Source organism: Syngnathus floridae, chromosome 5, assembly GCF_059516105.1.
Source record: "Syngnathus floridae isolate MCC-2025c chromosome 5, RoL_Sflo_1.0, whole genome shotgun sequence".
NCBI classification, from domain to species: domain Eukaryota; kingdom Metazoa; phylum Chordata; class Actinopteri; order Syngnathiformes; family Syngnathidae; genus Syngnathus; species Syngnathus floridae.
In genome coordinates this window covers 6,505,690-6,528,663 of record NC_142417.1, presented here as the reverse complement: position 1 = coordinate 6,528,663, position 22,974 = coordinate 6,505,690, and the positions used below count along the sequence as shown (strand labels likewise).

At 40.1% G+C, this 22,974-nt stretch overlaps 1 protein-coding gene across 5 annotated transcripts; it reads left to right on the top strand.

Annotated features, from left to right (window-relative positions):
* Positions 1–904: 904 nt before the first annotated feature.
* ghra (growth hormone receptor a) lies at positions 905–22,366 on the top strand. 5 transcript variants are annotated; one of them, XM_088375016.1, is made up of 11 exons: positions 5,874–6,129; positions 6,897–7,376; positions 8,712–8,836; positions 15,269–15,404; positions 15,503–15,675; positions 16,052–16,230; positions 17,096–17,255; positions 17,335–17,425; positions 17,500–17,569; positions 17,857–18,086; positions 18,171–22,366. In XM_088375016.1, exons 3-11 carry the CDS (start codon positions 8,716–8,718, stop codon positions 18,832–18,834), a joined length of 1,824 nt encoding a protein of 607 aa, XP_088231142.1. In that variant the 5' UTR covers positions 5,874–6,129; positions 6,897–7,376; positions 8,712–8,715; the 3' UTR covers positions 18,835–22,366. The 5 variants fall into 5 exon arrangements, with proteins under 5 accessions (XP_088231141.1, XP_088231143.1, XP_088231139.1 ...); XM_088375015.1 differs by lacking the exons at positions 5,874–6,129; positions 6,897–7,376 and adding an exon at positions 905–974; XM_088375017.1 differs by lacking the exons at positions 5,874–6,129; positions 6,897–7,376 and adding an exon at positions 960–978.
* The last annotated feature ends 608 nt before the right edge of the window (positions 22,367–22,974 follow it).

Below are 22,974 nucleotides of genomic sequence, written 5' to 3'. Positions count from 1 at the left end.
AAATAATCTGTAAAAATTACCAACCCTACCTATCAAAATGTTCCCTAGGTTTCATAATATTTTTTATTGCAATGGAGGCTTGGTAACGTGCTGATTGATGCAATTTAGGGCCATTAAGGCGGAATGACTTGTACTTTGTTTTTCCCCCAAAATTAATTTTAAATGGATGTGAGGTCCATGTGTGCTTGCGTGCTACGGGACTACCTTTACCAAATAATTTCAAGAGTCCAGATAAACTTGTTCAAACAGTAATCATGCGTTAGACGTTCTATCAGCATGAATCGGAAGGATTAACTCCACAAGTAGCGGAATGGTAGCAGTGATGGCAAAGAGAAAAATGTAAAATTGGGATTTTATGGAATTTACTGCAACACAGGAGAGCTTAGTCCAAGAGGAGCAATACAGTTATTTAAATATAATTGTATTAATCACATGCTTAAATAAACAGCATTATAACATGATCTTAGAGACATTAAATATTTTTTTGCTTGTCAAGGCAGCGCTTCATTCAGTACACTGCAGCTCTGCTTACCTTTTGGCCACACATAAGAGATGTGTCTGTTTCTGCTCTCACTTTAAATGTGGAGCCTCGTAGAATGTTGGCTTGATGAATGAACAACAGACCTCCAGCTGCCTCTTGTCTTCTCCAAACAAAACAAAGGCCTCAGGGGTATGATGTCATGACGTTGGAACCACAGTTAACTCGGCCTCGGCCATTTTACAGCCACATACACACATATCCGAAGCAGCCTTATTTCCAAAATTGTGTTGAGAATGTTGGGTTTTGAATCGGGCAGAACATGCTCTAGGAAGAATTTGGGTAATGTTGCACAGCCTGTTTGCTCAAACATGTAAGCTATTGTTTTTTTTGTTTTTTTGCACAAGGACATTTTGCTAATTCATCCAAACGATACTGACGACATGAATGTGCAAAGGAGTGGCAACGTGGTGCCGGCGCCGGACATCAATCTGAGGCAGGTAATCTACAGACAACACCCCTCACTTATCAACTCCATTATTTCCTGGGAACATTACATTTTGCCACAAATATATAAAACGATCCTCGGAGACACTTGCTTTGCACCTGACGTATAAAAATAGAGATTCAAAGCCGCCCGTTCACATTTACAAAGTTCAATAAGACAGCATAAAGCAAAACAAGCACTTTACTATAAGTCATTTAATATGAAGTTTTCTACTATGTCATTGCATCCTACTTTCGCTCACCCGGCGTTTCATCAAGTTTAAGTCCCTGATTTGTATTCTAGGATGGCAACTGAAATTAAGGTAGTCACCGGCAGGGAGAAAAAGAAAAAAAACATCATTTGCATGATGCTTCCACTGATTATGGCTAAGCCTTCCACTTAATTGTGTTGTTTTGCACATGAACGGGGCTCTCATGCTGACACGCTGCACTTCTTACTCGCCTGGCGCCATCTCGCCAATTGGCATCAATTTCCTTGCCACTTGCCCTCGCAGCCCTCCTGCTGTCACCTTTATTCAGGCCAATGTTCGTAATCGTGGATTATAGTTCAAGGGCATATTTTCAAAGCATGCTGAATGTAGCTTTTTGCTAATATTGATGAGGTTTTTTTTGACCTCATGTGATGTGACCAATGTGGCCATTCTTGACTTTTTTATGGAAAACCCTGGAATGGTTTGATATCCAACCCAAGAGCAACCCAATTCCCACTCACGTTCACTTTCAGACCTGGCAATTTCGAGTTTACATTCAAGACAACATGTACGTAATTTGAAATGTGGCAGGGGAAAAGTACTTGCAATATTCTAAGCAGTGGATGTTTACCAGTGATGGTCAAAACTGGGGTAAAGGGGCCGGAGAATGTTTTGTAACAATGAAGGTCCACAAATGGATGAAAGAACAAGGCATTTGTACGCTTGTGTTTTCCCCCCCCTGCAGGCTTCTTCTTCACTTGGACCTAATCCAATAGGCAGCACGGCCGCCGACATCACTGGCAAGTGTCACGCTTGTGATGTGAGACCACCCTAAATACATTATAGGGGACTTGAAGGGGGGGGTGACACAAAGGCCACGCTCCCATTACGCCAGGAACACAAACACACAGAGGACACAACATTGTTTGGGGGAAAAAATAGAATTTACCGGAATATGGGCCAAACAAAATGAGGAAAAGACAGCATCTGCATTTATTTTGCCATTATCAAAACAAAACAAAAAAACACAGTATGATTTTCATTTAATATTTCAGCTCCCTAAAGCTTATTTCGAATGAAACAAAATGGCTTGAAATTGCTGTAAACAAAACTCTACATTTTGTCATGAAGTTTTAAACAGTAGTTGCGATATCTTGTGTTTCCCTTCATATGAAACTCTGGTGTTTTTCTTTTGTTTAATTTACTTTCTCTCTCTTCGCCATTTGTGTCACAGTTGAGTTGTTGTGTTGTCGCCTCATATCTCACTGCGAGTGTGGCTTTGTCCCGCATAAGTCCACTGGGCCAGATACATTGTTCCCCCGTCATATTTGATACAACATGAAAGCACACCATCACAATCACAGGAATGATGATTCCATAACAAAGGAAATAATTGAACATACGCCCCACCTAACATTGTACAAAAACATGGATTGACATGTCAAAAAAAGACACACCAAAATATGCTTTCACATGCAAGTTTCTTTTTAGGGACAACATTCAATCTCACCACCATAACTTGCATTTGTGCGAACTGCAACAGTATGTTTACGCAGTTAAAGATGCACACAAAAAATTCCTGCAATTTAGTGTGAAGAGCAACTGGGCTGCCTGCTTCCCTCTTAAATGTTAAGGCGGGTCTTTCCGCACAACTTGATGGCTTTTGGGTGGATAAGAGTGGGGGTGGGCTGCGTTTGGGCTACTTGTTCTTCCATTGACAGCTGAAATTCCAGGCAAGACTCAGACAGTGTCACTGGTGTTGTGGAAGTTCCTCGTGAGGCTTAAAAGAAACAAACGTCCATCTATTGTATGTTTTATCAAGCCAGTGTCGTATAATCTAGTACTTTTAATGTATTCTATGTCATCATGTTTGGTATTAGGGCTTCAACTAGCAATTATTTAGGTAATCGAATAATCTGTTAATGATTTTGACGATTAATCGATGAACCGGATTTAAAAAAACAAAGGAGAGCATTATTTTAAATGGACAGTGTATGAATTTCACAAACATATATTATTCATTCTGATTCATTGTCTGATTTGGTTTGTGATGTCAGAAAACAGACAGAAATGTAGTCAGGAAATGTTTTGTTTTGATTCACTGAGTCTGCTTTCATGGAAAACTACAGAAATTGAATTAATATATACTGGTGGGAATCTGGAATTCCAAGCATTTGGACAAATTTGATAAAAAAATCTAAATAATTAATTGCTTATCAAAAATTATTATCAATTTAGTTGTTAATCAATGAGTTATTGATGAATCGATTAATTATTGCGCCTTTCATGGATATATAATGCATCAAGCTGTCCACATTTACATATCAACAAGACTAAAATAATTCCACGAGATGCTCAATTTTACTTTTTTTAAAAGTTTAATATATTAAATGTGAAATGACGTATCTGTTATTTCTAAACAAGCCGACAAAAGGTTATTGGAACAACGAATTCAAACACAAATAAGATCAGTTTTGCCAAAAGAAAATAAAGTTCAATTTGAAAAAGATGATGCAAATACGAAATGAGCGTGTGCGCAGCTCTTTAAGAGGCGGATGTATTTTAGCCTTGGATGTCCTCCGGCTCCTGTTGGCTGCGGGTCTTGGGAAGGAGGTTGGACTCTTTCGGCGGATGGGGGCGCCTCACCGCCATGTGAGGGAGACGGATCACTGTGGACGTGTTCGAGTATGTGTGGACGTGTTGTGTGTGTGAGCGTGCGTGGGCTTTCCCGGTAAGAAGTAGTAGTCTCCCGCATACATGGACACAAGCGAGTGGAAGCAAAAGGGACTCCAGTTTAAATCTAGTGGAGAAGACTTGGAGTGAATTGCGTGCGTGTAGATGAGCAAGTTGTGCAGTCGTGGGAAAAAAAAAAAAAAAAAGTCCATTTGCTCCTTGCAGGATTCCATCGTGACGCTTCGTGCAAAGTAAGCACTTGTTTTTATAGCGTGTTTCTTTTGTCACTGTGCTTGTCACGATCTTTTCATAGTTTTTTTGCTGCGTGGGAAACTTTGGCGAACTTATAAAAAAAAAAACTCGCTGGCTGCAACAGTCTTTCACGCATACTATCACCACTGAGAAGTGATTAGCGGACAAAATGCATCAGGTAATATTAGATGTGATTGAGTTTATAGGGAACGATGAGGTAATATTGCGCAGGCTTTCGTGCTCTCTGTGTGGTGATGCAAAGCAACATGTGTTTCTCTTTTATATTATCCTCCGGCCTCAACAAAGCTTATTTCTAAATTCGTGGACGCTAGGGCTGTCCCAACTGAGGATCGGGGACCCAAAAAGGGTCCCAAGTCAGTTCTGATTGCGCCCCCAAGTGAAGATCATCAAGCAGGCACCGTAATTAACGTAGTTGTTTTTTTATTTTTGTAGTGGTGATAAAAAATTAAATTTGAGACATAAAAAAGAGTGATTGCAGTGCAGAATATAAAAAGGTCCAATTCATTTAAAAATTTGATTAATTTAATTGGGGCAAAAATATTGTGCCAGCTTTATACATCTATCTTTGATGACGTTAAGATGAGGGGGACACTGCCCCAAAAAGTCAAAATCTTAAAAAAAAAAAAAAAAAAATTAGGGTTATGTCATTGCATTTTCATATTTTTAGGTAATTTTATGATGTCTATGTAGCTTTGAAAACCTGAAAGACTGGCTGCAAACTCACTCACGGAAACATGCACCATTTAAAGGATTAACATTTTGCTTAATTTAGTAGAAGCATTTGAAACTATTTGCTTAACTGCTAGGTTGAAAAGTGAACATTATGGGAGATGTGTTTTTGTGAATTCATGGCAACAAAGTTGTAATTTGTATATGCTCTCATGCTACATGCATTCAGAAGCAAAGCAACTTTTATTTTATTTTATTTTTCCTCTGTGATCTCGGCAAAGTTTACTTAATTATTTGAGTGTATTACTATTGTCCAAATGTGGAAGGGTTGCCCAAAATGGTGACAATTTTCATTGGGTCCCCCCAAAATATGGCAATACAATACCTATTTTTCTAAGTTTGGGTTTTGGAGAGGATCTTGATTGGTTAGAAATTCTCAAAATATCTACACTTTGTTGCATGCAACATCCACATCAAACTAAACTGCCAAATTAAAATTCATGCAGCTCAGGCTTGACATTTTAATCCTCCTTAATTTAGAATAACTGTCTCGGTAGACAGCCAGTTACTTGGAAAAATATTAGATGGGCGGATCGGGGCAATTATGATCATTTTTAATTTTACTTGACAGTTGCTGGTTCAAAATTGGACTTGTTGCAAGTCCGCACATGCCAAGTTGACTTTTCACTTCTGAAGAGTGCACACTTTGCTCGCATCGTCTTGTTGCTGCTCGGATACGCACACTTGATTTTTCACACTGGGAGCTCTGCAGATGTGCGTGCTGATCTCCTTCCAGCCGTGGCTGCTCCCATGCCAGTGTGCTGACTCTGACTTTTCCACTCTCTTTTTCGAAACCGGAGAAGAGACATCGGAGCTGTCTGATATTCCAATGCGAGCGGGTTAGAAAAGCTCTTCCTCTGTTGACATTTGTGTGCGACACACGTTTAAACACACATGAATATGCTCTGCATAGGTTTAATGTGTGTATGAAGGCGGTGGTGAGGAACTTGGAACAAAGCAGAGCTGTGGGCTGCTTCTTTTGCAAGCTCCTCCTACTCCTTCTGAATCCTCCCTGCTGCAACATGCAGGCTCATGTTCACTGTCTGCGGTGTCTGTATGCTATTTAGGTGGCTCACATATTCGTTAGACTACATACGTTCTGGATAACTCAATCTTTTTCATCTTCATGGAATTTTGTCTCATCGAGACATTTCGGACAATTGTTTGTTTTCAGCAACAGCATGCAGAAGAGCCTATTCTGTCAAGTCCTTAAAAGCACATTTGGATGAATTCTTATGTGGACGAATTGACCTCAACGCAATCAAGCACCTTGCAAAGGTTAACTGTCGATTAAAATGTTCAAATTGGGTAGAAGTGCTTTTTCACAAAATTAGCAAGTACGTAGTAAGTAAAAAAAAAATGTATATGGCTTGCAGGCCTGTGTGAACAAGAGCGAGGAGAAGCGTCAGTAAAACAGGTCAAAGTTCAGATGTCAGGATAATGTCTGTGTGTACCCAATTTTGATCTTCCTCACTCATTTCTCTTTGGCTCAAAAATCAATCCGTTTTACTTCACTATAGGTGAGGGGTGACTTCTCCATCTTTGATAACTGTGTTTATGAAGAAATAGAAATTGACAACACGGAGAGTTAATTGTCACACTGGTGTCATCTCATCAAAACCTGGCCCAGCTTTGTCATGTGCATGCACGTTACTCATTAGTTGTGTAATTCTGTTAACGAACTGTGACGTACATTGAAAAGCCTTGCATGTAATTATGGTGAATGCTAATTTGCATTTAAGATGTGCACTTTTCAAAAACTATGTAATTATGGCGAATGCTAATTTGCATATAAGATGGGCACGTTTCCAAAACTATTTGCAAAATGATCCACAAGCCTGTCGGCTTAACTGCCACATTGTTTAACTTCTTCACATGTCAGCGACACCTTCACAGATAGTGTTAAGCTCGTGGCTCGACTGTTTATCACCTCGTGGTGTGCGTGCACTGAAAAACACTACTGGGCAGACATAAAAACCAACTAGATGACCATAATATATGCAAAAAAATATTTACTTTTTTAATAATAATATTTTATGTTCCAGTATGCAACACCAAACATGAGAAAACAGAAGTCAAAGCTCAAACCATCTCGATATGACACGCTACAGGTCATGACTTAACGTCACGTTGCAATCATTTTTCCTTTTAACTTCACACTGCAATCCTTTTTCTCTGCACACTGAACAGATTTTTTTTTTTTTTTTGCAAGGACCTCTAATTTGCCAACGTTGCCCTTTTGTGTGTGTGCAACTGTGCGCTTTGCCAACACGGCTCATGTGACTTCTTCCCCTCATAACCTTCTATCTATCTCTTCACTGTTACTTCATCTTAAATCCCAGCGGTAGCTTTCCCTTTTGCCGTGTCAGCTTGTCTTTAGTAAACACAGATGATTAATAAGCAGTGTGTACGTGTGTTAGAGGTAGTGTAAAGTTGACCGTATGTTTACAGAGGGACCCCTTGAGACCTGTGTCGAGCCTCCCTCTTCTCTGATTGGCTCTGGCAAGCTTTTTGGCGGAGTCAAGGTTTGTCGCTGGCTGAGGTCCGCATTCAAAAAATACAATCTGCCAATTTGTGTGAAAGCAGCAGTAAAAAAAAAAAAAACAATCCTGCCGTGTCAAGGAAGAGAATTAAATATTTCTGGCTCTCATTCAGGAGAAAGGTGGGCGGTGACTCTGGGCATTCACCTGAAGTTACATCACGCCGCACACGTGCCTTTGAGCAAACACCCAATGCCCACGTATGAAAATATGTATCGATCACGCTTTTCTAAAGCATCAAATAAAGTCTTTGCGCAACTTTAAGTCATTCTATTTACCCAGTTGACATTTTTTTTTTTCATCCGCTTGATATAAATGACAGCGAGAGACTGACGAAACCTTAAATGAGCCTGAAGCATAAAAAGAGCTGCCATGTAATTTGGAAAAGAATTGTTTTTAAATGGAGCTTCTCTGTCAAGGCAGATGAGTTAATGGCTTCACAGCTTTCTTGCTTGAATTCTTGCACTGTATGACTTGGCCTTGTGCGGCCTCTGGAATCTTTCCGCACTCACCCCGCCACCACTTCAAGTCCCCCCACCCCCTCACACATACACACACATTGAATGATTTATTGCTTTGTTTCTTTCATGCAATCCTGACTCATTTCTTAGGCTTTCAATGATTTAACATCATTGCATTTTGCTGTTTTTGTTTTTGTTCTTTTCTTTTTGGGGCATTTGTATTTGCTTGCACTTGCTAATGCAATATGGAAATTTGTGCATTCATTAGACAAAGCGGGTTTTTTTTTTTTTGGGAAGGGGCTCACTGTTTGAAACTCACAATACTATATTTTTGCTCGCTAACAGTCTCTGTTGTAAAGCCTTGTTTATTTAGTATGCTGTGAGAATTAATTGGCAGTGTCAACTTAAGAGTGTTCCTGTACGTTGTGTTCTTTGGGCCTTCCAGAAACAAGTTGCGGGGACACAGCTGTAAATAGCCTTGGGTGTGGGCAGAGTTTGACCTATATTTGGACTTGACTGTTTGGACTCGCACACTCTAAGCAGTCACCTATTTACTTGGACCTGAGGTTTTCTGTCTTTATTGATGACCGCTATACAATAACTTTTAATATATATATTTTTTTTATAATGAATTGTGTTCCAGAATTACCAGGGACTGAATGTTTAAATAAGCCTTCAATAGTCCCGTGATGGGATATTGTCAGTTGAAAGAGTAGCAAAGACAAGCAGCAAATATAAGGTTAAATTTTGAAAAGTTTCTGAAAATGAAAATGGGCAGCACGGGAGGGAGGGAGGAAGACAGAAGTTTTTTTCCCCCCACTTGCCACTCGTTCACTCTTCCTCTGTTGCTCTTCTCCAGCATCATGGCGACGGCGTCCTCAGCCTCGTCCGGCCTCCTGCTCTTCCTCCTCACGTCCTCCCCGGCCTGGCTTTCGTCTCCGGCCTCGGCCTTTGACACCGACTGGCACCACATGACGCCATCAGGTAAGGGGGACGTGCCACTCTCTGGTTGCTCTGTGTCTTAAATTCGCAGAACTCAGGTCAAGGCTAAATGCGTAATCTCGTGTTGCTGGCTACATTATAGGACAGGCCAAGTTATTACGTTTCTTTTGGATCCAAGTGCACGATATGTAACAAGATCACAAATAAACATGATCAATTACAATCTCATATGATGAAATTTGAACATGTGAATATGTTGGATAATCTGTTTAAAATTTTAGCTGGCATAGCATCTTTTTAATTGCATACACATGGCATGCAGATTTTTAAAATGTATTCGTATGTATTCATTATTTTTGTGACTTATTATATCATCGGTATGTATACATTTGAAAATCTTGGGTTTTTTTTGTTTTTTTGGGGGGGGGATTCTTTTTATACGTGTGTGTGTTTCCTGCAAATGACTCATTATTGGGCATTGAAAGACTTAAAAAAAAAAAAAAAAAAAAAAAACTCTTAGAAAAATAATTGAATTCAAATGATATTATTAAAAAAAAAAACATTTTTTATTTATGTGACAATAGCATTTTAGAATGACAACAGGGTCCTGTTGCCTTATGCATGTGGCATGTGACATTTCTTTGAGGACGACTGGTGTGACAAATGATCACATGCAGGTGAAACAGAACCTTCCTGGTAGAGGTCATAAGTTTGTTTCAGGTTTGAAATAAACTGTTGGTGTGTCAGACAGTCTGCACGTGACTTATCAAACATTAACGCATTCGATTAAGGGCAACACTTCATCACGTCTTATGTCAGACGTGTGTTGCAGAATGCTGTGTTTGCGCAGAAGGTTCAGCGTTGAGCAAACGCAGCGATTTCCTGATCGATATCAGTGCCGGGGGTAAACGCACGGACGCCACGGGCCACTCTATCAAAGTCCAGGGACTGCTCAATTCGGGAACATTGGGCGGTGGGAACAACTGTCACCGAGCTGGGTGAAATATTTAGGTGAAAGAATGATAGGGATGGGGGGGGGGGGGGGGGTTGTTATGATTTGACGTTGCCTTGACAACATTGAGCCCAGAGATGCTGACGGTTGGTGGAAGAGGACAGTAAATGCTGACTTATTATTTCATTCTTGTTTCTATAATTCCATGAATGTTGTCAGTATGTGTTGATACGTGATGTGATAAATGTTTCATGTCTTAAGCAAAATTTCAAGCACACTGATCAGCAAATGAATCAAAAATCCTTTTTTATAATCGATGATTCAAGACCAAGTTTAATTTAAAAGTTGCCCAAATCCTTGGGCCTCCCAAGAGTCCATATTCTCTTTTTACACTTCCATGTAAGTATTATTATAACTCTATTTTAAATGAAATTGTAACATTTGTAAACATTTACTAGAAATATAATTTTTGCTGTACCAGTAACTGAATCCTAAATATGTATGTGCGTTTTCTGCACTGTCCATTTGAAATAATGTCCTATTTTTGAAAAAAGGGATGGAAATTAAAACTTTTATCTGAATCGTTGATTAACCAACTAAATAATTAACAGATGAATTGAATATTAAAATAATTGTTAGTTTCAGCCCTACTATACTTCATTTACCAGGCATAAAAATGTTCATTGTGCTTAAATTAGGCCTAAGAAAATCTGCTAATCTAAATTTGCGGTAATAATGCCATGTCAAAATTTTGGCAACATCCATGAAATATTTTTGGATTGGTTTAAATTGGTTGGTTTGCTGGAGGACAAATAAACACTCCCTTCAAGAACAACCTTAGGATACACCTTTGTGTCCTTTTCCGATTGCAGAAAATCAATATAAAAGATGACTACATGGCCACAGAGGTTATGTTGGTTTGGCTGTCTGTGTGTCTGTTTGTCTTTTGGACTCACAGTAGGATTACGCAAACCTCACCAGGACACTTTTCATGGAATTTGTTGGACACGAGTTGGCAGGCAGTTGGGACCAAAAAAAAAAAAAAAAGCCATTCATTTTAGTGGTTTGGCTGTTCTTTTATTTTTTGTTCCTTCTGTTGGGTTTGTCTCCCTTGCTTCCACTTAAGTCCAAAACGTTTTACACCATCATACAGCACAAAGCACACATTTTACTACATCTGGCACCACAAAAAAAAAAAAGTTTGTTGATTCTTACCAAGTGTGGGCACCTGCTCATTCCTAGTGAGACAAGTTCCAATTCCTTAATATTGAAAATACACAATCACAATTTGTGTCTGTAAAACTTCTAGAGTGTTGCAGGTTCAGACAGTCTTTGATTTATTTTTTTTCTTCCGAAGCTCACATATAATTATGGACCGCTTTGACTGTTTAAAGTTATGTGTGTGGTTGTGCAGACTTTTGCTCAATATTTATTTCAAGACATAGTTTGCTTGGATGCACATTCAGTGACTTGACCTCTTCTGACCATGTCCTTGTTGCTTTCCAAATACACAAGCTCACCTTTGTAAGTGCATGGGGGCCCTATAGCAAAACGGTCAAATAGCTGCTTCAAATGCAGGTTTTTCTGGATTGGGTGTTGCAGCGTGGAGGTATGAATTTGTGCTTACCTTTTCAGACACACCCACACCTGAAAGGTTTTTATTTATAGTCTGGTGTAAATGTGAAAGTATTGATGAATCAATCAAGTACGACAATTAATCCATGTCTTCAGTCTGACTGGCAAATTGCGGAGGCTTCGGCTGCCAACTTCTACAGACTCTCAGCCAAACATGTTTCGTTAAGGACGAACTGGTTTAAAATCGAATCTATCATTCTTGTAGTTGCCAGAGGATCTGCAAGCCAGAGCTGTTATGAAATATGGCCAAGCCCTTGGGCTGGTATGGTGCTGTTTTTGGAAGAATGTCTTGTGGATATGCTGCATATTTTTTTTCTTTTTTAAAGTTTGTTCTTGGTCAGAACTGCCAATATGAAATAGTCCTGACTACTGCATGTGGCACGCATAACACATTCTGATGACAAACAAATCATTTTTGAATAGCCGAGATGTGAGTTGAGCGTGGATGTGTTTGACACTCCTCACACAAGAACCAGACAAAAACAGAATAGTTGAAACTGAAATTGCCTGAAATTGAGTTCAGCAGACTCGTTACAAGGAAAGTACACCTTAATTGTTACAATGTTCGATGTCGCATCTGTAAAATTGCTGGACCCCACTCAATTGTACTTTTTCCCTAAGCTGCAGCACGCTTTTTCTTATCTTGGGCTTGCGTTACCTCTCTGATAAGCCCTCAGACAACCGATGATAACGTTTGGACAAATCCACCGTTTTGGCTTAAAATGGTCCCCTCATCGATTGCTGCACTGTACCAGTGTTCCTCAACAAGCGTTAAAGTATCTGAAAACAACGTCGACGCTGATAAGGCGAGCAAACAAAAGTGCAGCTTGTGCCTTTCCCAACCCTCCACCTGTTGCTTGCAGTCCACCCCACGTGCTTTTTCTTATTAGAGCCATTTGAACCTCGCTCTTGCTTTCGAAAAAGTGTTATTCCAGACATGATGAGAGAAAAAGTCACCATATTTTTGAGTTTTTTTTTTATTGACGTGACCAACAGCATACATAGTGTGACGTCACTTAAATGCAAAGTGTGTTGTAGTACCAAGAATGACCTGTGAGAGGCAGCATAGTGAATAACCTTTACCATTATCTGTCACTCAAGACTGTTTTCTGGGAAAGAGGAAAAAAAATTCTTAACACACCCAACAACACTACAGAATAATCACTCAGGAACGTCTTTACGGTCTTTGCAAAGCAACTATTAATTTTTGTATCAAAAACAAATGTAAGACAAAAAAAAGTTGTTAGTAACAATCCCAATGCATTTTTTATTGTTATTATTATTATTTTTGCTTGACGCATGGAGCCAAATTCCAAGTGGCAATGCCAACTTCTTGCCTGGCTTGAACGTCACAGCGTATTTGTCATTTTTGTGTCTATACGTGAAATATTGCCAAAAATACAAAGAAAATAAAGAGTATTGACTGTGTTTGTGCTTCTGGCCTGGAGCTTGAGGACATTCAGAGACAGAGCCGTTTATTTCTCAGTGTCCGCTTAGCGTTTGATTTTTTTTTTTTTTTTTTTCATCCCCCCACCCTCTGTTTGTCAGGCCTAATGATTGATGCTGTTGCATGACACCATGTTCCACAGCACAAAGGTGGTAACCAGCAGCAACCACAGACATGGTCACTCCACCCGGCCTGTGCACACATTTCAACAGAGGCGAGTTCTGGGTGTGTGTGGACAACAATTGCAAAGAAAAAAAAGAAAAATTCAGAGGGCTGCAAAAATAGAAAAAGTGGTTCAACAGACAACACTGGAACACAGAACGCTGGAAGGGTTCGACAAATATTGAAGATGAACGATTGCACACTTAAGTGTGACCTGGGCTAGATTAAAAATGTTTCCTTGTCTCGTGTGATGATGTCACACATTCTGCAGTGCAATGCCACGTTATGTGTGCAATCGCAGGTGGAATGATCAGAATGTTCGGATGGAATAAAAGTATGCTGTGAACTTTTAAAACAGCAAAAATGATTGACAAACCAGATTTTCATCAACCTGCTAAATGGATGCCCTACCTCAATTAACCGCAGATTACTCAAATGGATGCCCTCCTCTTCTTAAAAACGGTAGTAACTGTAAAGCTCTCCTCAGGTCATGAACGCTATCATTCACATGCAGTCATGGCTGGCCCCACGCACCCAACGACATTTGACCGCAAGTCCTTGGCAGTTGGACAATGGCACTTTGAAGTTGTTCACAGGTTCTTTGTTTTCAAGGTCCAAGTTCACATGCATGTTGACAGTTATTTTTATCACCTGCTTTTATCTTGTTGCAAGATCTTTTCTCGACCTGTTCGAGACCTTTGGAGTGCCTTAAGGCTTCACTTAATCTCTTTATGTTTGTCCTTGTCATTACTACTTGTTCAAATTTTTCCAAGGTGTTCTATTCCCAAATCCCTCCTAAATGTCCCAGAATGCACCTCAGGGGGGTCTTTGATTAATTTGACTTTGTTCTGCTAGTAAGCATCCATTATCCAAATTTGAACTACGGAAATGAGTCATAGACATTTTGTTTTTTTTGCTACTTCAATGGTACACTGTCACTGTAAAATGTCATGGTCACATTTTATTTAAATTATATTTCAAATATTCAGCTAAAGTACACCCATTTCCACTTATATTGTCGACCTGAATCTTATGCATCAAGATTTTTTTTCTTTCCATTATGCCATTAACCTCATGTTTAACTTGAATCTGCAAAATGAGCTGGAAGAAGAATATTATTGACACCGGCGGGGCCTCATTGGCTACCACGGACCATTTCACAATATGGCGACTGTCTGTGGCGAGGGAAGTGGCGCATTTGGGCCTTTCAAAGAGTGGCCCTTAATGGGCAACCTTTTACCCGACGTCTAGGATGCAAAATGGCTCAGCAACGTATAAATGGACTGCATGTTCAACTAGATAAGATAGTGCTCTTTATAAGGGGATGAGAATTATTTTCATGCACAAAATGGAACTTCTAAAGTTGTGAATTTTAAATTATACCAAGGGTTGCATAATAAGTCGAACATTCTGGAAGGTTTTTACTAAATTTCAATGGAAAATTAAAATATTAAAATTGTAGGAGTACCATCATATCCTGTGGATTTTATTTTTTTTTTTTTTGAAGAACTACTCTCCCTGGTCTTCAACTTGTGTCCTCACCTTAGTAATTGCAAAGAGGGTAATGTACTAGAAAATAGAAACAATATTTAATTGAGAGCATAACTCAGTCATTTTGAAAACAGGTTTGTCGAGCTTGCACAGTGTTGACTGCAACCGCCCTCCGCACGGGTTACCCTGTTTAAACTTGAACTTAAGTCGACATTATAGCCACTTTGTCACTTGGTGACAGGTAGACTTTTCTGAGATGACTAAGAAAAAAAAAAAATTTGTCGGCGTTAGCGGGAGATGAAAAAGGGTATTTGAAAGGTTTGCAGGTGTCACTGTGAAACGTTTCACCTCTGACGCACATGCAGAGCCATCTTCCAAAAATGCTACTTTGCACATTTTTTGCACATATATGACTCCAACAGATATTTTTGCAAAGATTATTCCGCTAGTTTTCACACAGTTCAGTCTGTTGAACCTTTGGTGCTGGCAGCTGAAATTCGTTGGGGGGGGGGGGGGGGCGTGTGAACCACAATTTACAGAAGATGAAGGACCTGGTCCGTTGACGGGGAGGGTGTACGGCGTAGCGGACAGGAATGCAGTGATCTATGAGATTAAGCAGGCATCGAACCGAGCATAAGAAGTTGAATGAAATTATAAGGGTGGAAAAATCAGGGGGATGGATGGATGGACGCACATGCTTGTCACTCAATAGATCAAAAAGTCTCAATCGCTTTGTAGTTAATGAAGATGAATAAAGTAGATTTCTTTTTTTGTCTTATCTTCCCAGCTCCCGCGGAACCTCACTTCACTAAGTGTTCATCCCGAGACCAGGTGACGTTCAGCTGCTGGTGGAGTCAGGGCAGTTTCAACAATCTGTCAGACCCTGGAGCACTGAGGGTCTTCTATCAGAAACGAGTTATAGGGTGAGCGTCGTGACCAAGCAAAGAGCCCAAACAACTGCTATTAAGCAGATAGCATTTCTGTGGCTGACATGTTTGCGTTTGTTTATTTGTGACTCCAGCTCCTCCACCAAGGACGAATGGAAAGAGTGTCCAGAGTATATCCACTCAAGGCGGGAGTGCTTCTTTGATAGAAACCACACAGCCATTTGGACCACCTACTGTATGCAACTTCGCAGCCGAGACAACGTTACCTATTTCAACACAGATGACTGCTTCTCCGTGGAAAACATTGGTTCGTAGCTAGCATATTTTTGGATTATAACTTTTGCTAAAGTACAATATTGCATTTTCAGATTTTTTTTCGCCATTTCTTAAGAAATATTTTGGTGGGAGTCACTTTTTCCTGTTGTTTTACCCGTATTTCCCAGTCACTATTTTTCTTAAAGAATTTGGGGATTTGTAAAAAAAAAACAATGTCCAATGGGGATCAACTCCACACAGATTTTCACATTTACCTAAAATAATTTTATCCTGCTTTGACAAAGTCATTTTATAGACCAGTGTTTCACAAACTCCATTGAGTCAAAGAGAAAAAATCTGATTAAATTACTTTCATTATTAAAATGACCACATTGACATGATTTACAAGCAGTAATTTTCCTTGGCAGTACGTCCTGACCCTCCATTGGCTCTCAACTGGACCTGCCTAAATGTGAGTCCCTCTGGGCTCACTTACGACGTCATGGTGACGTGGGAGCCGCCTCCCTCTGCAGATGTCAAAGTTGGATGGATGAACATCGTCTACGAGGTCCAGTACAGAGAAAAGAACAGCACCAACTGGGAGGCAGTGAGTTGACAAGTCTTTTGTAAATTCCACAACACTTAAGTTTGTAAAATTTGCAAAGTCGGCCAAACAAGTGCACCATGTGTGCACTCCAGTGGAAAGCGGAAGATCAAATGAGGACATGTAGTTTCATGTTTCTTCCCTTAAACCCACTAGAAGCCTGAGCAAGGCCTCTTGGGAAAACACAAGCTTAGTGAAGGAAGTCAAGTGAGGGAGCGCTTGGTTTAGTAGTCATGGCATCTTTGCCTGGTTTGCTAATCTCAGCATATAAATCTTTCTCCAACTGTATCCCTGTGAATCTGAAACCTCTAGAAATGTAACTAATATGCACCCACTGGCCATGAAATTCGTTTACTGAGTGCTTTTCTGTAGAGACCCACCATGTTACACTTACTTACAAGTGGCAGTAGATGGCGCCAAACTAAACCTTTTGTGGTATATCTGCTGGCACAACTGCAAACAACTTTTTGTCATTGTTTCAGTTCACTTTTCACCCACTTCTCTGCCACCCAGATGTATTCTGCCCCCTCCCCATCCTGAAATATGCTTTGACACCCCAAATGCCTGCCCATATGATTAACATTTGGGGATTTTCTGATTTTTCCAGAATTTCGTTTTCACATTTTCAACCGTTCCCAATGGGGAACACATAATAAATCTTTGTTGTTGTTTTTTTAATATTGTAGATGTTTGTAAAGTAATGTTTTGTGGACATCCTGAGACATCTTTGACCCCCCACCCCCAAGGAAATAGTCCAAGGTTTGCCAGTGCCTTTTATTGGCAAACATGATGATAGTCTGCTGTCACTGCATCATGCAAGATGACCTCATGTCATGGAGCTCTTGTTGCACTTGTGTGTTCTCTTCAGCTGGAGGTTCAGCTGGAGGCACAAACTCATCAAACAATCTATGGACTCCTTGTAGAAAAAGTGTATGAAGTGCACATCCGCTGCAGGATGAAAGCTTTCACCAAGTTTGGAGACTTTAGTGAATCTGTTTTCATTCACATTGACGCAAGTCCTAGCAAAGGTAACGTGTTTGTGCTTTTGTAGTTTTGTGTCCTTGTCTGGGTTGTAAGGCTGTTTCTGTTTCTATTCATCTGTTTTAGATTCATTTTCCCTGCTTACATTGGTTATTGTTTTGGGAGTCGTAGCTGCCGTCATACTCATCATGTGGATTGTGGTATCACAACAGCACAGGTAGGAACTCAAATGCACATGCATAAAAGATTTTTTTTTTTGTCTTGAATAAAATGAGATTGCTACTTTTGCAGGTTAATGGTCATTCTGTTGCCACCGATTCCAGCGCCCAAAATTAAAGGAGTGGATCCAGAGATGTTAAAGGTACAAATGTTTTTTTTTTTTTTAAATATAGAAATAGTAATTTTTGTAATTGTGAGTTATCCTATGCCCCCCTTTTCTTGGTTCCCGGGTTCGATCGAACCCAGGTTAAGAACCACTGCTCTAGAATAATATTAATAAACTCTTTGTCAAGTATCTCGAGAAGTGACAATTAAGTGGTATTATTGTTGTAAAGGATTTTTTTTTTTTTTTTTAATTTTACTACAGCTCCTGCTTTGGATGTTGTTAGATTTTGCAAGTCAACCTAATATCTTTTTGTTTCCATGTAGAAAGGGAAGCTGGATGAGCTGAACTTCATCCTGAGCCATGGAGGTCTGCTTGGCGGCCCCACGTACTCGCCAGACTTTTACCAAGATGAACCATGGGTGGAATTTATCGAGGTGGACGTGAAGGATCCAGACACTGGGGAAAAGGAGGACAACCAGTCTTCGGACACCGAGAGGCTCCTCGGGGGCTCTCAGCCTGGCAGACATCGAGCGGGCTGCTCCAACGCTCTCGGGTACTTCTTGTACTTATAAAAGTTCAATACAGATCACAGAATATTTTTCGGCGCTACTTGTTAACATCTATGCTGTCACCTCAGCTTTCCTGATGACGATGGCGACAGCGACCGCCCTGATGACCCGAATGTTCCCGACGAAGACGACGACATGCTCACGTCCACGCTGTTGCCGGGCCAACCCGACGACAGAGAAGCCTCAGAAGGCTCTCCGGTGCCTTCTCAAAGCGCAACTCCTCAGACTTGGGTCAACACAGATTTCTACGCCCAGGTCAGCAACGTGATGCCCTTCGGGGGGGTGGTGCTGTCCCCTGGCCAACAACTACAAACCCAGGAGGGCGAGTTGGCCTCAAACAAAGATACAAGGAAAGGCGAAGATGAGAAGAGGCAAAAAGAGCTTCAGTTTCAGCTCCTGGTTTTGGAACCGGATGGGGAGAACAGCAGCCGACAGATGATCCCCTCGCCTTACTGCGCCATGCCCGACGAGACCTACCCGCCCGTCGAGCCTCAGCTGACCCAAGCCTGCGAGTCGCCTTACATCTCACCCGACTCCCCCCAGGCGCAGCTCTTTGCCCCCGTGGCGGACTACACGGTGGTACAGGAGCTAGACAGTCAGCACAGTGTTCTGCTCGACCCGCCTCCCGTCCAGTCGGCGCCGTTGTGCCTATCACAGCACCCCCTCAAAGCCCTCCCCGCTATGCCCGTGGGGTACGTCACCCCAGACCTCCAGGGGGCGCTCTCACCTTGAACGCAACACCTTTAGACCAGAAAATTAGCTGACTTTTGCTGGAGGCACATTGACTCGCAGCAAGCCGGGAGGGGACTTGAACGTGCGCCCCCGCTGTCTTACATTCGCGTCGCCAAAATGTATTTCACGCACTTTGTGTTCTGTTTCCCTGTAAACGGCAAAGTAGAGACATTTTTATAAAAGCAATCAGTTTACCGCTTGCGTATCTTTAGCGAATTGCCAAAGTCTTGACAGTCTGCTTCAAAGACGACAGAAGAAGCATGCGCCATCGTTTACTCTTAGTAGTGTGCATCATTGACACAACTTTGTGTGCTTACACGAGATATAGAACTATGAATATTCTACTCAAACAGCGTAAGAAGCTAGGATATATATTTTTTTTGCTACAATCATTGTTTTTGCCATTGCACATTGTTCACATGCTGGCCAAATTTTGAGATAGTGACTTTTTATTTGTTGGATTTGTGAATGTTTATTTGGAGATGAGTGAAAATTCGATGGAAACAGACGATACGACAACAAATAATCCTGTCAAAAAGCTTGCTAAAGAATACTTTAGCACCATAATCTGTAGTGCATTTTCTCTCAAAGTGACAACCAATATAGGACAGAAGTCCACTGTGAGGCGTTCAGTGACACTAAGGAAATTGCATAAGCGCAGTTTATGGCCAGAAATGAGTTTCCCCCTTTTGATCTTGACCTCATTTTAATTTCAATTCATAGGAATCACATAAACTGGACTTTAAATCAGAAGGATTGCTTTACCACAATAAGCTTCTCTACATGTAGCTGATGGACACACACACAAACAACTAATAGCACCTCAACTACTACCCACTTAAAATGTTATTTGAAATGTTTCATGTATGTTTATGTCAAATAATTCAGGGATGGCGAAGGGATCGAGTCGAAAGAATGTGAAGGTGTGTCCTTAGGTGTGACTAAACACAGTGTTAGCAATCGCTTTTTTTACGGTTGTGTTAAATGTTTGTCGTGCTTGTGTTGATGTATGTTTAACTACTCATGATCATAATAATGGTATTTACACTCGGCTAGGGAATAATTGCAAAGTTGGAGGTGTGTTTAGGTGAACATGAAGCATGACTGCGTACGTGATCATAAAATAAATAAAAGGCTAAAATTACGTAAATATGAATTGAAAGTTAGGGAACTTGCGAAAGGGATACCCCCCACAATTATTTTCCTATTTTCATTTTTAAATGTGCTAGAACGTGGGGTGACTTAGGAATGGAAAACTTAGACTACACCCGTTAGGTGACAAAAGAGATTTTATTGGGAAGACAAAGAAAATATATTTAGATTTCTATATATTCAGAGATAGCAAATATATTGCTGCCCGGTACTTTTGCATTTGTTGAAGATTCATTTAAGGGAGAGCTAGCATTACTGTACCGTTCATTTATATTTGCTGGGAAAAACTTACAGAGCTCACGATGCTGCTACCATTGCGCATATGTGCGTGCGCTTATGTCATCTGCATCTTGGTGATAAATGAACAGTTATACAAAGACAAATTTTCCGTCGTATGGAAAAGATTCTCTAAAAAAGATGGAAGTTTCCTGCAGGGAAACCCGGTGTGTGCAAACTGGAACGCAATCAGTGACTAGCAATCGAGCGGTCATTTCTTCAAGCTTTCCGTGGAGCCGTTAACTGCGATGTAATTGTAAAATGCACCCGTGTCATTACCAGCTCACAATGAGTTCATTCTTTACGTAGTGCAGATGTTTTTTTTTTTTTTTTTATGTTACAGACACTTTATGAGCACTTTGTACATGTATGTTAGACATCAACATTGCGTGAGAATTTAGTTAGATTTTATTCAAATGGTAGAGTTTACTTTTATTGTCTGATTTTGAATTAAATATTTCCCCGAATGATAGATTATGGGAAAATGTGGTTTTGTTTTTTAATGGTCTTCTATACCAGCAGTTGTCAACTGCTGGGTTGGGGATAGCTAGTAGAAAAAATTGCTTGTATTCAGATTTTTATTTTTTCCGGTACAGTACGGAGGCAAAGCTACCAAGGTCCCACGCGGATTAAGAAAGGGACAAGAAATGTTGCTTCCTCATGTTCTAGGGACAAGTTCACTCTGTAAACAAAAATGCAACTGCCTCTGGCTGGCAGACCTCAAGGCTTGCAATATGCTTTTGGTGGTACATCATTGTTTTCATAGGCTATATTTAAACCCCCTAAAATATGGTTCTTAACTTCAACAATAGGAAACTGTGGGACAGCAGCTGAGAATCACTCTTCATGATTTTTTTTTTTTTTAGGATTTCATCTTCCAAATTGCTTGTCCTCACGAAGGTCAAGGGTGTTTTAAGAAAATGCCAGGTAGTTGGTTGTTGGCTGTTGGTATAATTTCATATAATTATCAGATACATTCTCATTAAAATAAAAACTAGCTTTATATAGTATAGTAAGTATGCAGTCAAATATTTGAAGGTGTCTATAAATCATTTTATAATTTCCCAAGTGTATATGTATTTTATTTCGAGGCGAGGCATGTTTTTGTAACATTGTTTATTCCGACTTAATTCTCCTAGCAACATGTACATCTTCAGATGTTTAAATGATAATTAGACTCACTATATTGAGTTTAGTCTTGTTTTTTTTAATAATAAGACAATGAGGAACCTTTATTATCAACGAGCTTCAATTTGAAGCTACAGCCTGCGTTTAAACATGGAATTTTACACAACCAGATTGATGGAATCATATACTGTGAGCTATGTGTTGAATAATTTGCATAGAAGATGTATGAACAGCTTGAGGTAGGTGCTATAAGCCACTTTCACAATGTCTGTCAAAGCTGGCATTTTCTCGTCCTTGCAGCACTATCAGAGGTGTGATGGGGTGGAAGCAGGGGGGGTTCTTAAATGTAACACCTGATACTCGATCATTTCTCCCACCCTGATCGTATTTCATATCACAATTATGTGATTGTGTCTATAATCCTGCTTTTTGTGTAAAAAGCTTTGACGCAACAGGTTCTTCTGTGTGAAATTGGCTTTAGTTTCAATACTTCCACTGCAAACAATCTTGTGTTCCTACTGCTTTGCCAAAATGATGATTATTTCCCTGTGGCGGGCAGGCTGACTCACTGCTTGGTATTCAATTTTTAGTTGTTGTTTCATAATTTAGCCCAACAGACCCATACGCTATCCAGGGTTCATGCTCAGCAACATTGTTTATCCAAGTTCAATGGTGTCTTGACTTAAGTTTAATTCAATCAAATCACTCATTGACATAAATGGAAATGCCACAAACATCATTTTTTTAAAGTAACACTCTATAGTATATACTATATAAAAGCATACTATAAATGTACTGTATAAAATCATACAGAAATAATGGATACTTTTGGCTTAATATAATAATAATTCATATAATATAATTGAATGCTAAGAACAATGTTGGCCCTCAATGATGTGATATTTTCTTAGCAGTTAAACCTCATCAATGTTGTATCTGTGATTGACACAATAAATGTAAATATGCCACATTGTAACTGTACTGGTCCTTCTTGAATTTGGCCCGAATGTGGCTACTGTGGCAACTGTTTAAAGTTCCTCAAGTTATTTTGTGCGCAACTTGCTGTTCTCTACCAAGGAGCCGAACGGCAAAATTTAAGAGCTGGACGTTTGTGAGAAGTGTATTTCTTCAATTAGCAAACACCACACTGAAGAAAATTGTAAAAAAAAAAAAAAATCATAGAATTTCTTTTGCACTATTTACTCAAGTTTGTGCAATTTTTTTTTCTTCTTTTACCTGGCTATGGCACGAAGTTTGTGTGCGTGGTCGCTTGGTAGGATTTATGATTCTGACCCTTTGTCGAGTGCAAAATGTGTGTGAGGCAATGTTCTTGTGTGTTCTTGTATTTCTGTTTTAGTGCACAAAATGGAAGGCAGACCTCCTTTCACCCAGTGTGAGCATGTGTGTGTGTGTGCAGGCACATGTAGTCAATTATATTTGTGTGTACAAATTGCAGGATGTCTGTGTGTTTGTGTACATGTCGTTCTATTGTCTGTGTGCAGGATGACCTCTTTTGACCCTTTAGTATGTGTGTGCATTGTTTCCAGGATGAGCACCTTTCACCCTGTGTGCCTAAGTGCGGTG

What these genes read in the sequence shown, in the direction of transcription:
- ghra (XM_088375013.1), top strand. Translation starts at nt 4,015, where the DNA reads ATGAGCAAGTTGTGCAGTCGTGGGAAAAAAAAAAAAAAAAAGTCCATT. An exon ending in GCACCACATGACGCCATCAG is followed by an intron (nt 8,837 to 15,268) that starts GTAAGGGGGACG and finishes TTATCTTCCCAG; the next exon opens with CTCCCGCGGAACCTCACTTC. An exon ending in TGGATCCAGAGATGTTAAAG is followed by an intron (nt 17,570 to 17,856) that starts GTACAAATGTTT and finishes GTTTCCATGTAG; the next exon opens with AAAGGGAAGCTGGATGAGCT.